Here is a 20,796-nt window from a genome sequence, read left to right on the forward strand (position 1 = left end):
CAGCTGCCATTTTTATTGAAGAAGGAGCACTCTTGTCCACTTATGTGTACCACTGCCAGCCAAACACACATGACTCACTCTTTCTTGCAGGTGAAAAGCTTGGGCACACAGAACAGGGAAAACACTAGAAGAGAGTGAAAGCAAGAGAATTCCATTGCAAATCTATCCATTGGTCAGGTACAAGTTTGACATGAGCGAAATTACCAATGGGAGAGTGAGACATGAGGCTGGGGCAGCATCGTCTCTGACTAAAACATGACTTTGATAGCCACAAATGAGCACAAAATTACAGGGCTAGATGATTCTAGATGCCACCTGTTATTCAAGACAATCTCCATGACATCCTTCCCACAGGCAACCAGACAGCCACTTGAATGCATTGAGACAAGGATGACCATGAACAGAGGCCAGAGTGTGATAGGCCAGAGGCCTAGGGGATTTACACAGCCCACCCCCCATATGAGCACTTCTTCTGGCTACATAGTATCCTTTTGATCACATTCCAATATAATTCAGATGCTTTATTTACTGACTATTTCCAAGCACTCCTAATAGTTGATGACATAATCCTTAGGCTGTTTTACTGTAATTGTCCCACTTACATATCCATTTACTAAAGACTGCAACCAATGGATTGTCTTTCCTCTCAAATGAATGTGTTACGTTGTTAGGCATGTTCTTTCTTTTTCTTCCCTGAAATTTTAACTTTTTTTCAAAATAGCATTCCATGTGAAAAAGGGGAGAGGAAAATAGAGAACCAGATGGTTCTGTTCAACCCATTTGGAGGACTCATTACATAGGAAAACAAATTAATTTTAAATTGCTGTTTCTTCAGCAATCTCTGAGGAGATTTACTTGAATGGAAAGCAGCAGTACCCTCTGTAGGCTAGTTCCCGAGGGCCATTCCTATGTTAGATGAAAGCTTCAGCAAACCTTTTAAAATAATGACTCAGGCTTGGTGTATAACCAACAACCAACCTGTCCAAGCTTACCCTACAATGCAGCCTCTCTTCTCTCTCTAGCACCAAGGTCAACTTCAAGTCTGGGGCATGATACAAAGAAGAAAATGTTCAATCCAGTTGGTGGAACTTTATGCAACGTCCCTGACTGGGTGGATCATTTCACTATGTGCTACTGTGGTACAGAAATCTTGGCTTATTACCACATCAAAAGGAGATGAGATGGGAATTTATTAAGATGCAACCTCTGAAGCTCAACCTGAAGGATTCTGGTACTTTCTACTTCTATGGAAAATGAGGCCTTCATTAATAGATAGGTGCATTGTTGTTTTGTACTGATTTAACTCACTTATAGCTAGATTGAAGCAGAAAGTCAACTAAGATACATTGGGGTGGGTGAAGTTATTTCTGCTAAGTTCTTGGTGAAGTATCTGTGGCTGCTGGGTGCTGGGGTTTTGCAAACAAGTCTGGACCAGGGGATGATCCAGGAAACAAGTTTGTTTTGAATCAAGACTGCATTCTAAGCATCGCTGCATGCAATTTACTCATTGCATAACTAGTCAGAAATCCTCACTGTGAACAATATACACTGCTAAATGTAAACATTGTCAGTGAAAGAGGAGACTTCTAGTAAAAAGAAATCTATCAAGCAAAGCTAAAGTCAGCCTATCCTCCTCCTACTGGCATCTCATGTATACCAACTTGTTGGTAAATAACGCATTGCAATAGAACAACCCAGCAATTCTTCAGCAGAACTAGCTTCCTTCTTTTGCAAATTAACAGACTTTTGTGCCTTATTTCAGAAACCATTGCATAGTCCAAGCATGAGGAAAACCCAGACCATTTCAACATGCTTCATGCATTCCAAGCATTAGGCAGTATACCTTAGATTACTACTGAACAATTAAAGACTACCTTCTTCCCAGGCTGGTTCTGTGTGCTCCAGATGGAGCTTCTAAATAGAACCATAGTGGAGGAATTTATTCTGCTGGGCTTCAGAGTTGGGCAACAGGGGCGCCTGCTTCTCCTGAACCTCATCACAGCTGCCTACATCCTGACTTTGGCTGAGAACTTCCTCATCATCATGCTAGTAAATCAAGATGCTCAGTTGGCCCGTTTTCCCATGTACATCCTGCTGAGCAACTTCTCATGGCTGGAGATGTGTTACGTGAGTTCCACTGTGCCACGGATGCTGTTTGACTTGTCCTTCCCAGGTGGTGTCATCTCCTTCCATGCCTGCTTCCTCCAGTTTTACATCTTCTTCTCACTTGGCACTAGTGAATGCCTCTTCCTCTCAGCCATGGCCCTAGATCGCTATTTGGCCATCTGCCACCCACTGCGCTATCCACAAATTATGTCCCCAGATTTCTGCTATGGCCTTGTGGCTGCTTGTTGGGTTGTGGGCTTCCTGTGGTATGTGGCACCTGTGTTTTTGATCTCCAGATTGTCTTTCTGTGGTGCCAACACCATTAATCACTTTGTATGTGACTCTGACCAACTCCTAGCATTGGCCTGCCCCCCACTGGGGTACCTCCCCCTCTTCTGCTACATCATCACCTCTTTTCTAATTCTGGTTACTTTTCTGTTCATTGTGGTCTCCTATGTGGGTATAGTTTTCACCCTGGTGAACACATCCACCCAAAGCACTGGTGTCAAGGGCTTTTCGACAGTCTCTTCCCATCTACTAGTGGTGACACTCTTTTATGGATCTGTAGCTACTATGTACATAGGGCACAGTGAGGAAAGTCATACTGAGAGCATTAAAGTGATGACTCTCTTCTACTCTGAAGTTGCCCCTCTGCTTAATCCCCTGATCTACTGTCTCAGGAATGATCAAGTGAAGGAAGCATTGGTCAGGTTTTTGAGAAAGAAGAGGTTGATTTAGGAAAAGGATGGTGGTTATCTGCTGTAAATGCTGGATCTATGTATTTTTTTCTGAATGAGTAGCTCCCAAGGATGGGAAAATGGGCTGTGTTGTGGGATTAGTACTCCTGATGCATTTTAAAACTTTTGATTTCATTATTTCATGGCATTAGCTGCAGTACGATCACATTACTAACATCAGTGGTAGTAGTAGCTGCTGTAGTAGTAGTACTTTTACTCACTGGTCTCAGTCCACTTTTGTCCCCTTGGCTGTGAATTGCTCAAGTACATTACTAGTAGTGTAAACCCCACGCCACCATAGGGGCTAGTAGTCTGAGAATGATTGGATGAAAATATGTTTGGCTCTTTGCCTTGTGACTGGAACAACTTTACATGGGATGCACATGCACTGATGTAATTTTCAAAGAAACTGACTTATCAAACTTGAAATAAAATGTTATAATGAATGTGCATTTGTGAGCAAAGCCAGGGTTTCCCCCCAGAAATCTGGGAACGTAATTGGGGTTTGTTTGTTTGTTTCTGTGGGTAAATTTATGCAAATTAAGGAGATAATTTGCCTACATTTGCCTCTATAATTTGCACAGATTAGGCAAGGGAGTTTTTTGTTACCCACGGAAACAAAGAAAACCACCTTTCCCACCACTGCCATCTATATTTCAAGTAGCTTTCCTTGACTGACTGGCCATGGTTTCATCAGAATTCTTTTTCTTAATAATAGTAATAAAGTTAACATGGTGTTCTACTCTTTTATTCTTTTTTGTATCTTTTATTGTTCACTGCTCCAGAAACTGTCTAGATGGGGACCGGTATATACATATTGTAAATAAATAAATAAAATCACTTCAGGACACTTGGAAAGTACACACAGACCATTAATGTATAGCACTCATGGTACATTATTGTCTTTGATTATTGTTGCATTTGTTGTTGTTGTTGTTCAGTCGTTCAGTCGTGTCCGACTCTTCGTGACCCCATGGACCATAGCACGCCAGGCCTTCCTGTCCTGCGCTCTCTCCTGGAGTGTGCTCAAGTTCATATTCATTGCATCGGTGATGCTATCTAGCCATCTCATCCTCTGTCGTCCCCTTCTCCTTTTGCCTTCAGTCTTTCCCAGCATCAGGGTCTTTTCCAGAGAGTTTTCTCTTAGGTGGCTAAAATATTTGAGCTTCAGCTTCAGGATCTGTCCTTCCAATGAGCAGTCAGGGTTGATTTCCTTTAGGATGGACTGATTTGACCTCCTTGCAGTCCAGGGCACTCGTAAGAGTCTTCTTCAGCACCACAGTTCGAAAGCATCAATTCTTCGGCGCTCAGCCTTCCTTATAGTCCAGCTCTCACAGCCATACATTACTACTGGGAAAACCATAGCTTTGATTAGACGGACCTTTGTCGGCAAGGTGATGTCTCTGCTTATTACTATGCTGTCTAGGTTTGCCATAGCTTTCCTCCCAAGGAGCAAGCGACTTTTAATTTCATGGCTACAGTCACCGTCTGTGGTGATCTTGGAGCCCAAGAAAGTAAAATCTGTCACTGCTTCCATTTCTTCCCCTTCTATATGCCAGGAAGTGATGGGGTCAGATGCCATGATCTTCATTTTTTTAATGTTGAGTTTCAAACCAGCTTTTGCACTCTCCTCTTTCACCCTCAACAAGAGGCTCTTGAGATCCTCTTCGCTTTCTGCCATTAGGGTGGTATCGTCTGCATATCGGAGGTTGTTGATAATTCTCCCAGCAATCTTAATTCTGACCTGTGATTCATCCAACCTGGCGTTTCTCATGATGTACTCTGCATATAAGTTAAATAAGCAGGGTGACAATATGCAGCCTTGTCGTACTCCTTTCCCAATTTTGAACCACTCGGTTGTTCCATGTCTGGTTCTTACTGTTGCTTCTTGACCCTCGTACAGGTTTCTCAGGAGACAGATAAGGTGGTCTGGTACTCCCATCACTTTCAGAATTTGCCACAGTTTGTTGTGATCCACACAATCAAAGGCTTTAGCGTAGTCAATGAAGCAGAAATAGATGTTTTTCTGGAATTCTCTTGCTTTCTCCATGATGCAGCGAACGTTGGCGATTTGATCTCTAGTTCCTCTGCCTCTTCGAAACCCAGCTTGTACTTCCGGTAGTTCTCGGTTCGCATACTGCTGAAGCCTAGCTTGTAGGATTTTCAGCATCACCTTGCTGGCATGTGAAATGAGCACAATTGTGTGGTAGTTTGAACACTCTTTGGCGTTGCCCTTCTTTGGAATTGGAATGTAAACTGACCTTTTCCAATCTTGTGGCCACTGTTGAGTGTTCCAGATTTGTTGGCATATTGAATGCAGCAGTTTAACAGCATCATCTTTGAGGATTTTAAATAGCTCAGCTGGAATACTGTCATCTCCGCTAGCTTTGTTGTTACTAATGCTTCCTAAGGCCCACTTGACTTCACTCTCGAGGATGTCCGGCTCAAGTTCAGTGACCGCACTATCATGGCTATCAGGGACATTCAGATCTTTCCTGTGTAGTTCTTCTGTGTATTCTTGCCACCTCTTCTGAATCTCATCTGCTTCTGTTAGGTCCCTGCCTTCTTTGTCCTTTATCATGCCTGTCTTTGCACAAAACGTTCCCTTGAGATCTCCAATTTTCTTGAAGAGATCTCTAGTCTTTCCCATTCTGTTGCTTTCCTCGATTTCTTTGCACTGTTCATTTAAGAAGGCCTTCTTGTCTCTCCTTGCTATTCTCTGGAACTCTGCATTCAGTTGGATATATCTTCCCCTTTCTCCCTTGCTTTTCACTTCCCTTCTTTCCTCAGCTACTTGTAAAGCCTCATCAGACAGCCACTTGGCTTTCTTGCATTTCTTTTTCTTTGGGATGGATTTCATTGCTGCCTCCTGAACAATGTTATGGACCTCCATCCATAGTTCCTCAGGCACTCTGTCTATCAGGTCTAATCCCTGAAATCTATTCCTCACCTCCACTGTATATTCATCAGGGATATGATTTAGGTCATACCTGAACGGTTTAGTGGTTTTCCCTACGTTCTTCAATTTAAGCCGAAATTTTGCAACAAGAAGCTCACGATCTGAGCCACAGTCAGTCCAGGTCTTGTTTTGACTGACTGTATGGAGCTTCTTGGCTGCAAAGGACATAATCAATCTGATTTCGATATTGACCATCTGGTGATGTCCATGTGTAGAGTCGTCTCTTGTGCTGTTGGAAAAGAGTGTTTGCTATGATCAGCGTGTTCTCTTGGCAAAACTCTATTATCTTTTGTCCTGCTTCATTTTGTACACCAAGGCCATGCCTGTCTGTTATCCCAGTGATTTCTTGACTTCCTACTTTAGCATTCCAATCCCCTATGATGAAGAGGACATCTTTTGTTGGTGTTAGTTCTAGAAGGTGTTGTAGGTCTTCATAGAACCGATCAACCTCAGCTTCTTTGGCCTCAGTGGTTGGGGCATAGACTTGAATTACTGTGATGTTGAATGGTTTGCCTTGGATTCGTACTGAGATCATTCTATCGTTTTTGAGATTGTACCCCAGTACTGCTTTTCCCACCCTTTCGTTGACTATGAGTGCTACTCCATTTCTTCTAAGGGATTCTTGCCCACAGTAGTAGATATGATGGTCACCTGAATTAAATTTGCCCATGCCTGTCCATTTTAGTTCGTTGATTTCCAAGATGTCGATGTTCAATCTTGCCAACTCATGTTTGACCACCTCCAGCTTACCTTGATTCATTGATCTGACATTCCAGGTTCCTAAACAATATTGTTCTTTACAGCATCGGATTTTCTTTTCACCACCAGACACATCCACAGCTGAGTGTCCTTTCGGCTTTGGCCCAGCCGCTTCACTCTTTCTGGCGCTACTTGGAAATACCCTCTGCTCTTCCCCAGTAGTATATTGGAGACCTTCCGATCTGAGGGGCTCATCTTCCGGCGTCATCTCTTTCAGCCTTGTGATACGTTCCATGGGGTTTTCTTGGCAAGAATACCGGAGTGGGTTGCCATTTCCTTCTCCAGTGGACCACATTTTGTCAGAACTCTCTGCCATGACCTGTCCGTGGGTGGCCCTGCACGGCATAGCTTATGGCTTCACTGAGTTACGCAAGCCCCTTCGCCACAACAAGGCAGTGATCCATGAAGGGGATTGTTGCATTTATTCACAGTCAAAGAGAAAAGAAAAGATGCTCTTTGTCCCGAAGGGTTTACAAACTGTACTTTAGCCGAAGGGAAGGGAAAAGAGAAAACAGGGTAAGAAAAGGGAGAATTGGGAGGGGCAAGTGTAAAAAACAATACTGGAAGGGTGTGGCCATTCTGACAGAATGTGGCCCATAGGGCATTTGTTGTGGCTAAAGACAAATTACTTAAAAGCAAGATCTCTTGTTGTTCACTGATCTAAATCATCTTGGACAAATGGCATTTTGGAAATGCAGGGTCTCATGATAGTCCGTATAGCTACGACCCTAAGGAAAGTCCAAAAATTCAGGAGGCTTTGTTGATCCACACCAACAAATTAGTTCTAGCAGTTTTTTTTCTCCAATAGGGGCAGAGATTTATAAAGTGAATGGGTCATAATTCCCAATTCAAGACCAATCTTCCCCAAAATTATTTGCATTACAGGATACAATACATAGTTGCCAGAAAATTCACCCCCCCACACACACACACACTACTGGGAGGATTGCAGAACAAGACTTACCTGGGGTGGCAACATAGTGCCCACAGGCTCCAATATACTCCTGGACACCTTTCTCGACACCTGCAAAGAAGCCCTACCACTCCCCCCACCATTTTTTTAATGAGCAGATTTTCATAGCACAGCTGGGATCTGTGTGAAATTGGTTTCTGTTGCTTCTGAAATCTGTGCAGTTGTTTAATAGGTTGGGGCTTAGACCCCATCTCTGCCTTGCACTCAGTCTTTTGGACAAGGCCTTCACTTGGCAGTCATTTTTGGGTGGTGCTCAGGAAAGTTTACCAAATTCTTAAATGAGTCCATGGATCAAAGAGGGTAGCCTACCCCCAACATACACTCAGAGGGAATTGAGTGCAGAGGGTGGAGGTGGCAGATGACAACAGCACCCCTGCTAGCAAAAAAGAGTTCCAGTATTCCATCCTTGCAAGCCCTGGCGATACCATCCCACAGCCCGCAAGTACTCAAAAATTTGCAGAGCATTCAAACACCCATGGACATGGAAGGTCTCCCCACTCTCCTCTAAAATATGGGGAAACTGTGTGCTGGCTTACCAACCTCCCCTTAAACAATGATTTGCCATGGAATCTCTCACACATAGGGATCACAAGAATTACCCAGATGCAGTGGCTTTTATTAGCCATGGTATCCCCACCTACCAAGGTAAGATCCCTGATACATTTTGGAAAATGATCCAAAATGTACAGCTGCCATTTTTTCAAAAGAAGGGGCACTCTACTCCACGTATCAGTACCACCAGGCTAGCAGTCATGATGATTCATTCTTCCTTTCAGGAGTAACGTCTGAGCACACAGAATCATCTGTGAACAATATACGCTGCTAAATGTAAACATTGTCAGTGAATGAGGAGACTTCTAGTAAAAAGAAATCTATCAAGCAAAGCTAAAGTCAGCCTATCCTCCTCTCATTGGCATCTCATGTATACCAACTTGTTGGTAAATAATGCATTACAATAGAACAACCCAGCAATTCTTCAGCAGAACTAGCTTCCTTCTTTTGCAAATTAACAGACTTTTGTGCCTTATTTCAGAAGCCATTGCATAGTCCAAGCATGAGGAAAACCCAGACCATCTTAACATGCTTCATGCATTCCAAGCATTAGACAGTAAATATTTACATAAGATAAATTGGCAAAAAATAGGGAACGCAAATGGCGGCCGCTGTAGCCACCGCCATTTGCGTACACTTGGGGATTTTTTTGGGGGGGTTAGCTGTGATAGACTATGTAAATTCTTACATAGCCTATCACGGCTGCAAGGATGGCAATGGCGGTGGCAGCAGCCCAGCCGTGGCCAGCCAGGAGACCAGCCGCCGCCGCCACTGGAGCTGTCGCCACCGAATCCACTCGCTGTCGAGGATTCCAGGGAGGAGGACCAGATTGCCTCCCCCCCCCCTGTCGAGGATTCTGGCAGGGAGGGATAGACTGCCTCCCCCCCACCACCGCGAATGATTCCTTGATAAGGTAAGTAAGTTTCATACATCCCTATTCCTAGGCACTAACCATTCAGGAAGGACAGCCAGTGGCATACACAAACCCCCATCATTGGTGGCTCATACCAACATCATTTCAAACTTAAGGATCGCTTTTAATACCTGGATGAAAATCCTTTGCAGTCAATGACTGCCTGAAGTCTGGAACCCATGGACATGACCAAATGCTGAGTTTCCTCCCTTGAGATGCTTGGCCAGGCCTTCCTTGCAGCTGCCTTCAGCTGCTGCTTGTTTGTGGGTCTTTCTGCCTTCAGTCTTGTCTTCAGTAAGTGAAAAGCATGCTCTATTGGGTTGAGATCAGGTGACTGACTTGGCCATTGAAGAACATCCCACTTCTTTGCCTTGAGAAACTCTTGGGTAGCTTTTGCTGTATGTTTTGGGTCATTATCAATCTGCAATATGAAGTGGCGTCCTATCAGTTTGGCAGCATTCGGCTGAATCTGAGCAGAATCATAGAATCATAGGATAGTAGGGTTGGAAGGGGCCTACAAGGCCATCGGGTCCAACCCCTATACACTTCAGTAGAGCCCTATACACTTCAGAATTCATCCCGCTGCTTTTATCAGCAGTCAGGTCATCAATAAACACCAGTGACCCAGTTCCATTGGCAGCCATATATGCCCATGCCATAACTCTGCCTCCACCATGTTTGACAGATGATGTGGTATGCTTTGGATCATGAGCTGTTCCTTTCCTTCTCCACACTTTTCTCTTCCCATCATTCTGGTATAAGTTAATCTTGGTTTCATCAGTCCAAAGAATCTTATTCCAGAACTGGGCAGGCTTTTTTTGGTGTTTGCTGGCAAAGCCTAATCTGACCTGTCTGTTCTTGAGCGTTACCAGTGGTTTGCACCTTGTTGTGAAGGCTCTGTATTTACATTCATAAAGCTGTCTCTTGACTGTAGGTGTTAACAATGACAAGTTAACTCAAAGTCAAGAGCGTTCTTGACCTGGCTAGATCTTGTGAACGGGTTCCTCTTCACCATGAGCAGAATTCTGCAGTCATCCACTTTAGTCGTCTTCCGTGGTCTGCCAGGCCTTTTGCTGTTGGTGAGCTTGTCAGTTAATTCCTTCTTTTTCAGGATGTTGTTCCAGACTGTTGTGTTGGCCACTCCCACTGTTTTTGCTATCTCTCTGATGGGTTTATTTTGTTTCCTCAGCCTAATGATGGCCTCCTTCACTTCCATGGACACCTCTTTGGACCTCATGTTGGGAGTTCCAGTGAACAGCTACCAAATGCAAATGTTGCAAATGCAAACTCAGAACCACCTCCAGGCCTTTTATCTGCTTGACTTGTCATGGGGTACTCAGGAAACGGGCCACCCCTGGGCATGAAACTGCTTGTCAGCCATTCATTCCATTACTTATGAGCCACCAACGATGGGTGTGTGTGTATGCCACTGGCTGTCCTTCCTGAGTGGTTAGTGCCCCACTTTTGTCAAACCCCTTGAATTACAGCTGAAAGTCCTGACTTCGCTCCCATCTGGGTGTGTTTCCTTTCAACTTCCATCTGGTGGTATACAGAGGCCAACTGCCAAAACTATTATCCTTGTTCCAATATTTCTGGCCCTGACTGTACATTGTTGCTGGAAAAGGTTTGCAGAAACCAGGGTTAGGTGAAATAGTTCCTAAAGGCTCCAGTGTACTCCTGGACACCTTTCTTGGCACCTGCCAAGGAGTCCTATCACTCCCACTTAAAAAAGAAGAAGAGAGAAGAACACATTTTCATAATGGGCAGCAGGGATGGGTGCAAAATATTTTTCTGTAGCTAGTGAAAACTGTGTAGTTGTTTAATAGGTTGGGGCCCAGATCCCATCTCTCCCTTTTACTCAGTCTTTTGGACAAGTTCTTCACCGCATCTCCCATGGCAGCCATTTTCTGGTGGTGCTCAGGAAAGTTGATTGAATTATTAAATGAGATCATGGGCCAAAGAAGGTAGCCTACCCCTGACCTAAGCTCAGAGGAGGGGTGTACGAAACTCTGCTTACCTGGCTCTGCTGGGTTCCGCTGGGGGAGAGGCGCTCCATCCCTCCCCCTGGAATCCTTGCTGGGGGGGGAGGCACTCTGCACCTCCCCCCGGAATCCTGGCCGGCTGGCTCTGCTCCGCGGGGGTTCCTCAGAGCCGCCGGCCAGCTCTGCCAGCAGCTGGACATCCAACCACTGGCTAGCAAGGACGCAAATGGTGGCAGCTGTAGCCATTTGCGTCCCTGAATTCAGCTGCGATAGGCTACGTAAAGACTTACGTAGCCTATCACGTCTGGGTTAAAAACAAAAAACAAAAATGCGTACGCAAATGGCAGCGGCTACGGCCGCCACCATTTGCGTTCCTTATTTTTGGCCATCTTAGTCTACATAAATATTTATGTAGACTAAGACGAAGACAAGAAAGGGGAATGCAAATAGCGTAGCGGATGCTATTTGCATTCCCCTTTATTTTCACCATCTTAGTCTGCGTAAATATTTACATAGACTAAGACAGCCAAAAATAAGGAACGCAAATGGCGGCCGCCGTAGCCGCTGCCATTTGCGTACGCGGTTTTTTTTCACGAATGGGGAAAAAACCCACAAAAAACAGACTGCAAATGGTGGCGGCGCTGGCGGCGGCTGGTCGGAAGACCAGCCGCCTCCACTGCCGCTGGAGCCGCTGCCATCCGGAACATCCACCCCAGGTAAGTCTCGTCCCGGGGGGGATCCGCGGGGGGGCAGGGGGGGCAGGCCATTCTGCCATGGAGTTCGGGGGGCCGAATGCACTGGCATTCGGCCTCACTGAGATCCATGGCAGAATTCTCTGACATCCCTAGCTCAGAAGGAATGATGTGTGAAGGGTGGAAGCGGCAGATGACAACCTCTGCTAGCAAATACATAAATAAATGCCAGTGTTCCCTCCTTGCAAGCCCTAGCTCCAGCACACCACTGCCCACAAGCTCTCCATGGACACACAACAAGAACTCTCCCTGCTCTTCTCTAAGCTATGCAGAAAGTGTGTGTTTGCTTACCAACCTTCCCTTAAACAACAATTTGCCATGGAATCTCCCATGCATAGGGAACACAAGAATGAACAAATGTAGGGCTTCATCGCATGGAGCTTTTATCCTGCGATTGAGATTGCTCCTTCACGGAACTTTGCAGGCTCTTTATATGATGCCGTGACCCTGCCATGACCCTCCTGCACTAAATGCCCTTTGTTCCATTTTTCAATAGATCGCAGATAATGAGCTATCAAATTACCCTGTTGCATTCCGCTTCAGTTTCCTCTGTGAAAAGAGTTAAAGCAGCAAGAAGAGGAGTGAGATCAATGAAAGATAATGGAAGACTCAGATATAGGGAGAAGGGGTGGGGGGAAGAAGTGCATGTAAAGGGAGTCAGTGGTGATCCTGCACGTAAAACGGAAGCAGAAAGCCCCATTATAAATGCAGGATTTTAGGCTGGTGTAGAAATGCCCATAGTGGTGTTTATTAGCCACTATGTCCCCTCCAACCCAGGGAAGATCCCTCCATTCATCATGGAAAATGATGGAGAATACAGCTGCTTTTTCTTTTCTTTTTTAAAGAAGGGCACTCCACTCCACTTATCAGTACAACCAGGCAAGCACTCATGACACATTCTCCCTTGCAGGAGAAAAGTCTGGGCACACAGGATGAAACAAACATTACTTGAGTGAGACCATGAGACTTCCATTGCAAACCTATGCATTCACTGGGTAAAAATTTGTCATGAGTGGACTTATAAATTGGAGAGTGATGTGAGGATCGGGCAGCATGGTTTCTGTAACATGCCCATGACAACCACAAATGTGCACTAAGTCCCAGGAATAGACCAATCTACTCGCCATTATTCATGACTTTCTCCATGTCATTCTTATCTTCCTACAGGCAACCAGGAAGCCACTCAACATGCACAGAGACAAGGATGTTCATGCACAGAGGTAGGGGCATGATAGGCTAGAACCCTAGCAGACTACAAAGCCCCCCTATATGAGTGCCTCTTCAGGCTACAATAGTAACCCTTTGTTCATAATCCAATCAAATATAGATGATTCTTGAATTCTGATTCAGCAATATAATATTTATACCAAAACACTCCTAACAGTTAGCGAGATATGAATGTGGCTGTTTTAGCGTATTTGTCCAGTTTAACTTATCCCTATTGTACTAATGATTGCAGCCAGTGGGTTTCATTTTCTCCTGAATTAGCGATTGTGCTATGTTGTCACGTGCATTCTTTCTTTTCGTTGCCTGTATTTTTGACTTTATTTCAAAAGAAAATTCCATGTTAAAAAAATGGAAGGAAAATATGAAAATCAGGTGTTTCTGTTGAACTCATTCGGAGGGCTCATTACATAGAAAAACAACATCATTTCAAATTATTGTTTCTTCTGCAAAGTCTGAGGTGATGTAATTTCGATGGAAAGCAGCAGCACCCTCAGTAGGCTAGTTCCCAGGGGCCATTCCTTTATTAGATGAAAGCTTCAGCAAACCTTTTAAATAATGACTCAGGCTCAGTGTGTAACCCACAACCAACCTGTCCAAGCTTACCCTACAATGCAGCCTCTTCTCTCTGCACTGCCAAGGTCAACTTTGAGTCTGGGGCATGATACAAAGAAGAAAATGATCACTTCACTTGGCAGAACTTTGTCTCCCTCTTGTCCCTGGCTTGTTGGAGCATCTTGCCATGTGCTACTGTGGTACAGAAATCTTGTTTTTTTGCCAAATCAAAAGGGGATGAGATAGGAATCTTAGAAGGCTCGATTAAGTTGTAACCTCTGAAAGATTCTGGCACTTTCTATTTTTCTGGGAGATGAGGACTTTGCTAAGAGAAATGTGCATTGTTATTTTGAACTTAGCCAACCCATGAACAGCTAGGTTGAAGCAGAAAATCAACTGAGATGCACTGGGGTGGGGGTGGAGAATCTCTGGTAAACCATCAGTAGCTGCTGGGTGCTGGGATGTTAGCAAAGAAGTCTAGACCACTGGATGATGTGGGAAACAATTATCTTTTAAAGCAAGTCTGCATTCAACATCACTACATGCAATTTACTCATTGCACAACTATGCAGATATTCCCACTACTTGCTGCTGCTAAACGTGAAAATTGTCATTGAATGAAGAGAGTTCTAGTAAAAAGAAACATATCAAACAAGGCTAAAGTCAGCCCAACCTTCTCTTATTGATATTTTACCCTTACCAACTTGCTGGTAAATAACTCACAACAACAGAACAGCCCAGGAATTCTTCAGCTGTACTAGCTTCCTTCTTTTGCAAATTAACAGACTTTTGTGCCTTATTTCAAAAACCAATGCATGTTCCATGTTGAGGAGAACTCATACCACCTCAACATGTTTCATGCATTACAAGCATCAGGCAGTACACCTTAGATTACTACTGAACAAGGAAAGTTTAGCATCTTCCCAGGCTGGTTCTGTGTTCTCCATGGAGCTTCTTAATGGGACCACAGTGGAGGAATTTATTCTGTTGGGCTTCAGAGCTGGGCAACAGGGGCGTCTGCTTCTTCTGATCTTCTTCACAGCTGCCTACATCCTGACTTTGGCTGAGAACTTCCTCATCATCATGCTAGTAAATCAAGATGCTCATTTGTCCCATCTCCCCATGTACATCCTGCTGAGCAACTTCTCATGGCTGGAGATGTGTTACGTGAGTTCCACTGTGCCACGGATGCTGTTTGACTTGTCCTTCCCAAGTGGTGTCATCTCCTTCCATGCCTGCTTCCTCCAGTTTTACATCTTCTTCTCACTTGGCACTAGTGAATGCCTCTTCCTCTCAGCCATGGCCCTAGATCGCTATTTGGCCATCTGCCGCCCACTGCGCTATCCACAAATTATGTCCCCGGATTTTTGCTATGGCCTTGTGGCTGCTTGTTGGGTTGTGGGCTTCCTATGGTATGTGGCACCTGTGTTTTTGATTGCCAGGTTGTCTTTCTGTGGTGCCAACACCATTAATCACTTTGTATGTGACTCTGGCCAACTCCTAGCATTGGCCTGCCCCCCACTGGGGTACCTCCCCCTCTTCTGCTACATTGTGACCTCTTCTATGGTTTTGGTCACCTTTCTGTTCATTATGGTCTCCTATGTAGGTATAGTTTTCACCCTGGTGAACACATCCAGCCAAAGCTCTAGTGTCAAGGGCTTTTCGACAGTCTCTTCCCATCTACTAGTGGTGACACTCTTTTATGGATCTGTAGTTGCTATGTATATAGGACACAGTGGAGAAAGTCATACTGAGAGCACTAAAGTGATGACTCTCTTCTACTCTGCTGTTGCCCCTCTGCTTAACCCCCTGATCTACTGTCTCAGGAATGATCAGGTGAAGGAAGCATTGGTCAGGTTTTTGAGTAGGAAGAGGCTGACTTAGTGAAAGGATGGGATTTTAACTGGAATCAATGCCGGATCTAAGAAGTTGACTTTATGTATGCATGTATGTATTATGTATTTACAATATTTATATGCTGCTCCACAGCAAAAGATTTTGGAGCAGTGGACAACAAGGTAAAAGAATAAAACACCAGGCTAAAAGAGTTAAAGCATTTTTTTAAAAGGCAATTCCCAAGAAGGAGGAATTTAATAAACTGCAGCTGGTCGTGCAAGGAAGCCCTCTCGAAATAACAATGTCTTCAGGAGACACTGAAACAACACAGCGTTGGCTCCTGCCTGGCCTCCAAATGCAGGTAGTTCCACAGGAAGGGGGCCACCACACTGAAGGCTCTTTTTATTGTGGACTCCAACTGGTTCATGAGTCCTTGTGGAACCACCAGGGACATGCTCTCTGATGACCTTGGTGACTGCGCAGGTTGGTAAAGAAGAAGGCACTCTATCGGGTGACCTGGTCCCAAGTTCTTTAGGGCTTTGTACACTAGTCCCAAAACCTTAAACCTGGCCTGGTAGTGAATAGGCATCCAGTGCAGTTCCCTCAGCAAAGGAGTTGCATGCTGAAAAGGGGCTGCTCCTGACAACAGCTGAGCTGCTGCAATCTGCACTAGCTCCAACTTCTGGACCAGCCTTAAGGGCAGCCCACATACAGCACATTATAGTAATCCAGTCTTGAGGTTGCAAATGCCTGTACCACCATGGCCAAGCTATCCTTGTCCAGGAGAGGCCGTAGCTGGAGAACCACCTGAAGCTGCTAAAAGGCACTCTGAGCTGCCACGGCCACTTGGGCCTCCAGTGACAATGATGGATCTGGGAGTACCCCCAGGCTACAGGCCTGATCCTTCAGAGGGAGTGCGACCCCATCCAGTCAATGAGCCTATCTCCTGGACCCAGGAACCATACAGACTCCAGCTTTGGGTTTCTGGAATTAATGGATCTACAGAGAAAAATCGTCTACTTTTTTTTTACTTTGTTGCCAGGATGTGTGTCTAATAATGCAGTAGTGTGACTTGAAGCTGGGATTTGTTCTTCGGAAACTATTGCATGGTCTTTTGCAACTACATATTGGCTGCATCTTTGTTTATCTTGCTGGTGTTGGCATTTTCTCATTGCTCTTAATTCATAATTATGCCTCTTCGTAGTTGAAATCTATCAATAAAAAAGTCAGCTCAATTGCTACCCATTACATCAATTGCTACCAATTGTATTGGAGAAAGCAAATATTTCTATTGAGGAAAGACTAGCTATCAACTTCCAAAACTCAACAAGGAGTGTTTACTCTTCTATGAATCTTGCTTTACAAACTAAAGCCAATCTGCAGCCTGCAAGGTACTTGGCCACATTAAATATTTTGAAAGAAAGAGCCTTTTCCATTATCAGGCTGAATTGTTTGCCATCAATTGTCATGGAAGGCTAACTAAGGGCAGAATCGTATGCATATTAAGACAGGGAAAGGTCCTACAACTCCCAGCAGTTGTAGGGAGCCACACATGCTGGCTGGGGCATGCTGGGAGTTGTAGGACTTTTCTCTGTCTAAACGTTCATAAAATTGCACCCTTAAAAGTGTATTCTGGCCCTTCACTATCTATCCAAGCTGTAGCTGTGCAATGGAAGCAGTATCTCATATTCTTTGATATTGCAATTTCAGTAGGGATATGAGGGTTCATTATATTTCTCCTGTGCTTCATTCATATCCAGGGAGCTTCAATGTGTTTTATATCTGTATGCTTTTGGCAGATGCTAACATCACCATCACTGAAAACACAGTCAGGTTCCTTGCCGCAGCTTTCAGAGCAAGGTCACAGATGCTAAGTGAGGCTGAGTTGTTTTGAGCCTGATCGTGTTAAATTTAATATTGTAATGTTGTATTAACAGCATTTATATGGGTTAATTTTGGTGCAGACTTTTTCTTTGGGGTGGTGGCGGTGGTGAATAGTTATTGCCGTTTCCTTTTATGTTCTGTGGCCAAGAAATAAAGCGTTTGAAATGCTGGATCTCTTTATTTTTTCTGGAGGAAGAAATGCTAGTGGTGGGAGGATGGGGTGTGTTGTAGGGTTAGCTCTCCTGATGCGCTATTTGATTACACAAGGATTGATGTATTCAGCTTAATCGCCTTCATATTTTTATTGTATTTTTAATTGAATGTATGTTTTTATATTGGGTTTTTAAAATTGTTCTCAGCCACTCTGATTCATACGTGGGCACTAGAAGGGCAGGGTATACATTTCTTCTTCTTCTTCTTCTTCTTCTTCTTCTTCTTCTTCTTCTTCTTCTTCTTCTTCTCCTCCTCCTCCTTCTTCTTCTCCTTCTTCTTCTTCTCCTCCTCCTCCTCCTCCTTCTTCTTCTCCTTCTTCTTCTTCTCCTCCTCCTCCTTCTTCTCCTTCTCCTCCTCCTCCTCCTCCTCCTCCTTCTTCTTCTTCTTCTTCTTCTTCTTCTTCTTCTTCTTCTTCTTCTTCTTCTCCTTCTTCTTCTCCTCCTCCTCCTCCTCCTCCTCCTCCTCCTCCTTCTCCTTCTTCTTCTTCTTCTCCTCCTCCTCCTCCTCCTCCTCCTCCTCCTTCTTCTTCTCCTTCTTCTCCTCCTCCTCCTCCTCCTTCTTCTCCTCCTCCTTCTTCTCCTTCTTCTTCTTCTTCTTCTTCTTCTTCTTCTTCTTCTTCTTCTTCTTCTTCTTCTTCTTTCTATGCCACCCAATAGCCAAAGCTCTCTGGGCAGTTTACAAAGGTTAAAAACATTAAAAAAAATACAATCTGGTTTTGTTCTGGTTGTATTGTTATATTCTGGTTTTAATGTTTTTATATTTTATATTGTTTTACTGTGTGCTTTTTGGTTTTAATTTTTGTGAACCACCCAGAGAACTTTGGCTATTGGGCGGTAAAGAAATGAAATGAAATGGATGAATGAATGAATGAATGAATGAATAAATAAATAAAACAGAAAAACTCTCCAAACATTTCTTTGGGGCAGGGGCACCCTTAGCAGCAACACCATTTCTTTTCTTTCTTTCTTTTCCTGAAGTGACATTGTTTCATAGGTTACAAGTGACAGCAGCGGTAATGGCATGTAGGGTCGGCCCTACTGTTAGGCAAAGTGAGGCAGTTGCCAGAGGTGTGCCATTAAAAGGTAGAAAATTGTGAGTTGTCTAATTTATTATTATTGGGGCTTTTTACTGCCATGGGGGAGGCACCTAGGGAGTTTTCTGCCTCAGGTATCAAAATAATAACTTGAGTACTATACACCATAATTTGGGTGTGTGGGGTTGTGCCATTTGCTGCTTTGCCCCAGGCATTACAATGTCTTGGCCAGTCCTAAGCGGAGCTCTTCTGTTGTGTTCGGAATTGTCCCTTTTGCATTGCTTGAGTGCACACTTTCAGACATGCAACCTTGACACTGGAACAGATCTTTTAACGCTGAACATCCCAAAGCTCTGTCTGCACCTTAAGGGGTTGAGGGGATTTGGAGATTGAAGACACAGTTGCTTAACCCAGGAGTATTTTGTTGACAGGAAATAAAAACATACATTCGAAAGAGTAGGCTGATGCAATAGACATAATATAGCTGGGATCCCCAACCTTTTTGGACCAGTTTGGACCTGTTCAAAGTTGGGAATTTGAAAAACTGCTGTGGGCAGCACCACAGAATGGTTCCCGTAGAGGATGTGGGTAGTCACTTAGTGGCTGTTTTGGGTGCCTGGCTAGTCAAGAGAGGTGTGTGTGGGTGGGTGGGTGGAGGGGTTAGCAAGGCTACAGATTGGGAGGGAAGGGGAAATAGCAAGGCAAATGGGTAGTGGAGAGAGAAATAGCAAGGCTAGAGGCTAGGTGAAGAGAGAAACCTCAAGATAGGGATGGGAGGAACCACTACCTTTTGTTCTGGGGGGTTCTGCAGGGGGGGGTGATCCTTCCCTCCCCCGGAATCCTCGCCAGCCAGCTCTGCTCTACAGCAATTCCTCAGAGCCACCGACCGGCTCTGGAGAGCCAGTGATACGGCCACCATTGGAGTGCCATATCGCTGGCTGAGGCTGACTCCGGATGCAAATGGTGTCCACTACGCCATTTGCATCTGTGGTTTTTCATGCAATAGGCTATGAAAAACCTAGGGATGTCAGAGAATTCCGCCACGGATCTCGGTGAGGCCGAATGCCAGTTTTGGGATTCCCCTGAAATCCGTGGCGGAACGAAGCCCCCCTGCCCCCCACCCTGCGAAATGGGCCCAGAACGGAACATCTACCTGCTGCTGTCCGTGCTGACTTGCGAATGGCGGCCGTGTCTGCGGCTGCCATTCGCTGCTTCTTCCATATAGCCGTGATAGGCTACGTAAATACTTACGTAGCCTATCATGGCTAACACAGGGATGCCATTTGCATCCCTGCGGAAACCGTGATAGTAGGGATGTCAGAGAATTCCGCCACGGATCTCGGTGAGGCCGAGTGCCAGTGCATTCGGCCCCCCGAAATCTGGGGTGGAATGGCCTGCCCCCCCCCCGCGGATCCCCCCTGGGACGAGACTTACCTGGGGTGGATCTTCCAGGTGGCGGCGGCTCCAGTGGCAGCTCCGGCGGTGGCTGAGGCAGCGGTGGCGGCGGTGGGCGGTTTTCCGACCGGCTCCTGCCGCCGCCATTTCCAGGCTTGTGAAAAAAAAAAAAAAGACGTGATAGGCTGTGTAAAGATTTAAGTAGCCTATCATGGCTAGGTTTAAAAAAAGAAGAAAAAAAAGACGTGATAGGCTAAGTAAATCTTTACATAGCCTTTCATGGTTGGGGGTGGGTTAAAAAAAAATGCGTACGCAAATGGCGGCGGCTACAGCCGCCGCCATTTGCGTACGCAGTTGTTTTTTTGTTTTTTGTTTTTTTTATCCAAAGCCCTCTGCGGCCGGAAATCTGGCTGCGGACGGCTCTGGCCTGGCCGGGCCGGGCCTGGCTGGCTGCTCCACGGAGCTGCCGTGGAGCACAGCTGGCCATTCGAGGATTCTGGGGGGAGGAACGGAGCACCTCTCCCCCAGCCAGGATTTCGGGGGGAGGGACGGAATGCCTCCCCGCCCCATCAACATAATCCGCGAAAGGTAAGTCACTTTCGTACATCCCTACGTGATAGGCAACGTAAATATTTACATAGCCTATCACAGCAAAATACAGGGACGCATGGTGGCGGCTACGGCAGCCGCCATTTGTGTCCCTGCAGGCTGCCCACTGTCAGGATGTCTGGCTGTGGGCAGCCCCGGCCGGAGAGAATTTTGGGGGGAGGGACGGAGCGCCTCCCCACCCCACAAATGTCACCCTTCGAAAAGGTAAGTGACTTTCGTACATCCCTAGAAAAACCACAGACCCAACTGGCATAGCAGATGCCATTTGCTGCCATAAAGCCCTTAGTTTACGCTAAATGCAGCCATTTACATCT

General features: G+C 45.2%; 2 protein-coding genes across 2 annotated transcripts; both read left to right on the forward strand.

Annotated features, from left to right (window-relative positions):
* Positions 1-1,905: 1,905 nt before the first annotated feature.
* LOC146342410 (olfactory receptor 11G2-like) lies at positions 1,906-2,844 on the forward strand. The gene has a single exon (XM_084808534.1). The coding sequence runs from the start codon at positions 1,906-1,908 to the stop codon at positions 2,842-2,844; it is 939 nt and encodes a 312-aa protein (XP_084664660.1).
* Positions 2,845-14,457: 11,613 nt separating this feature from the next.
* LOC146342411 (olfactory receptor 11G2-like) lies at positions 14,458-15,396 on the forward strand. The gene has a single exon (XM_084808535.1). It carries the CDS (start codon positions 14,458-14,460, stop codon positions 15,394-15,396), a length of 939 nt encoding a protein of 312 aa, XP_084664661.1.
* The last annotated feature ends 5,400 nt before the right edge of the window (positions 15,397-20,796 follow it).

Source organism: Heloderma suspectum, chromosome 6 (assembly GCF_057233095.1).
Source record: "Heloderma suspectum isolate Gila_16-S chromosome 6, 16-S_ref, whole genome shotgun sequence".
Lineage (NCBI taxonomy): Eukaryota > Metazoa > Chordata > Lepidosauria > Squamata > Helodermatidae > Heloderma > Heloderma suspectum.

What these genes read in the sequence shown, in the direction of transcription:
- LOC146342410 (XM_084808534.1), top strand. Translation starts at nt 1,906, where the DNA reads ATGGAGCTTCTAAATAGAACCATAGTGGAGGAATTTATTCTGCTGGGC.
- LOC146342411 (XM_084808535.1), top strand. Translation starts at nt 14,458, where the DNA reads ATGGAGCTTCTTAATGGGACCACAGTGGAGGAATTTATTCTGTTGGGC.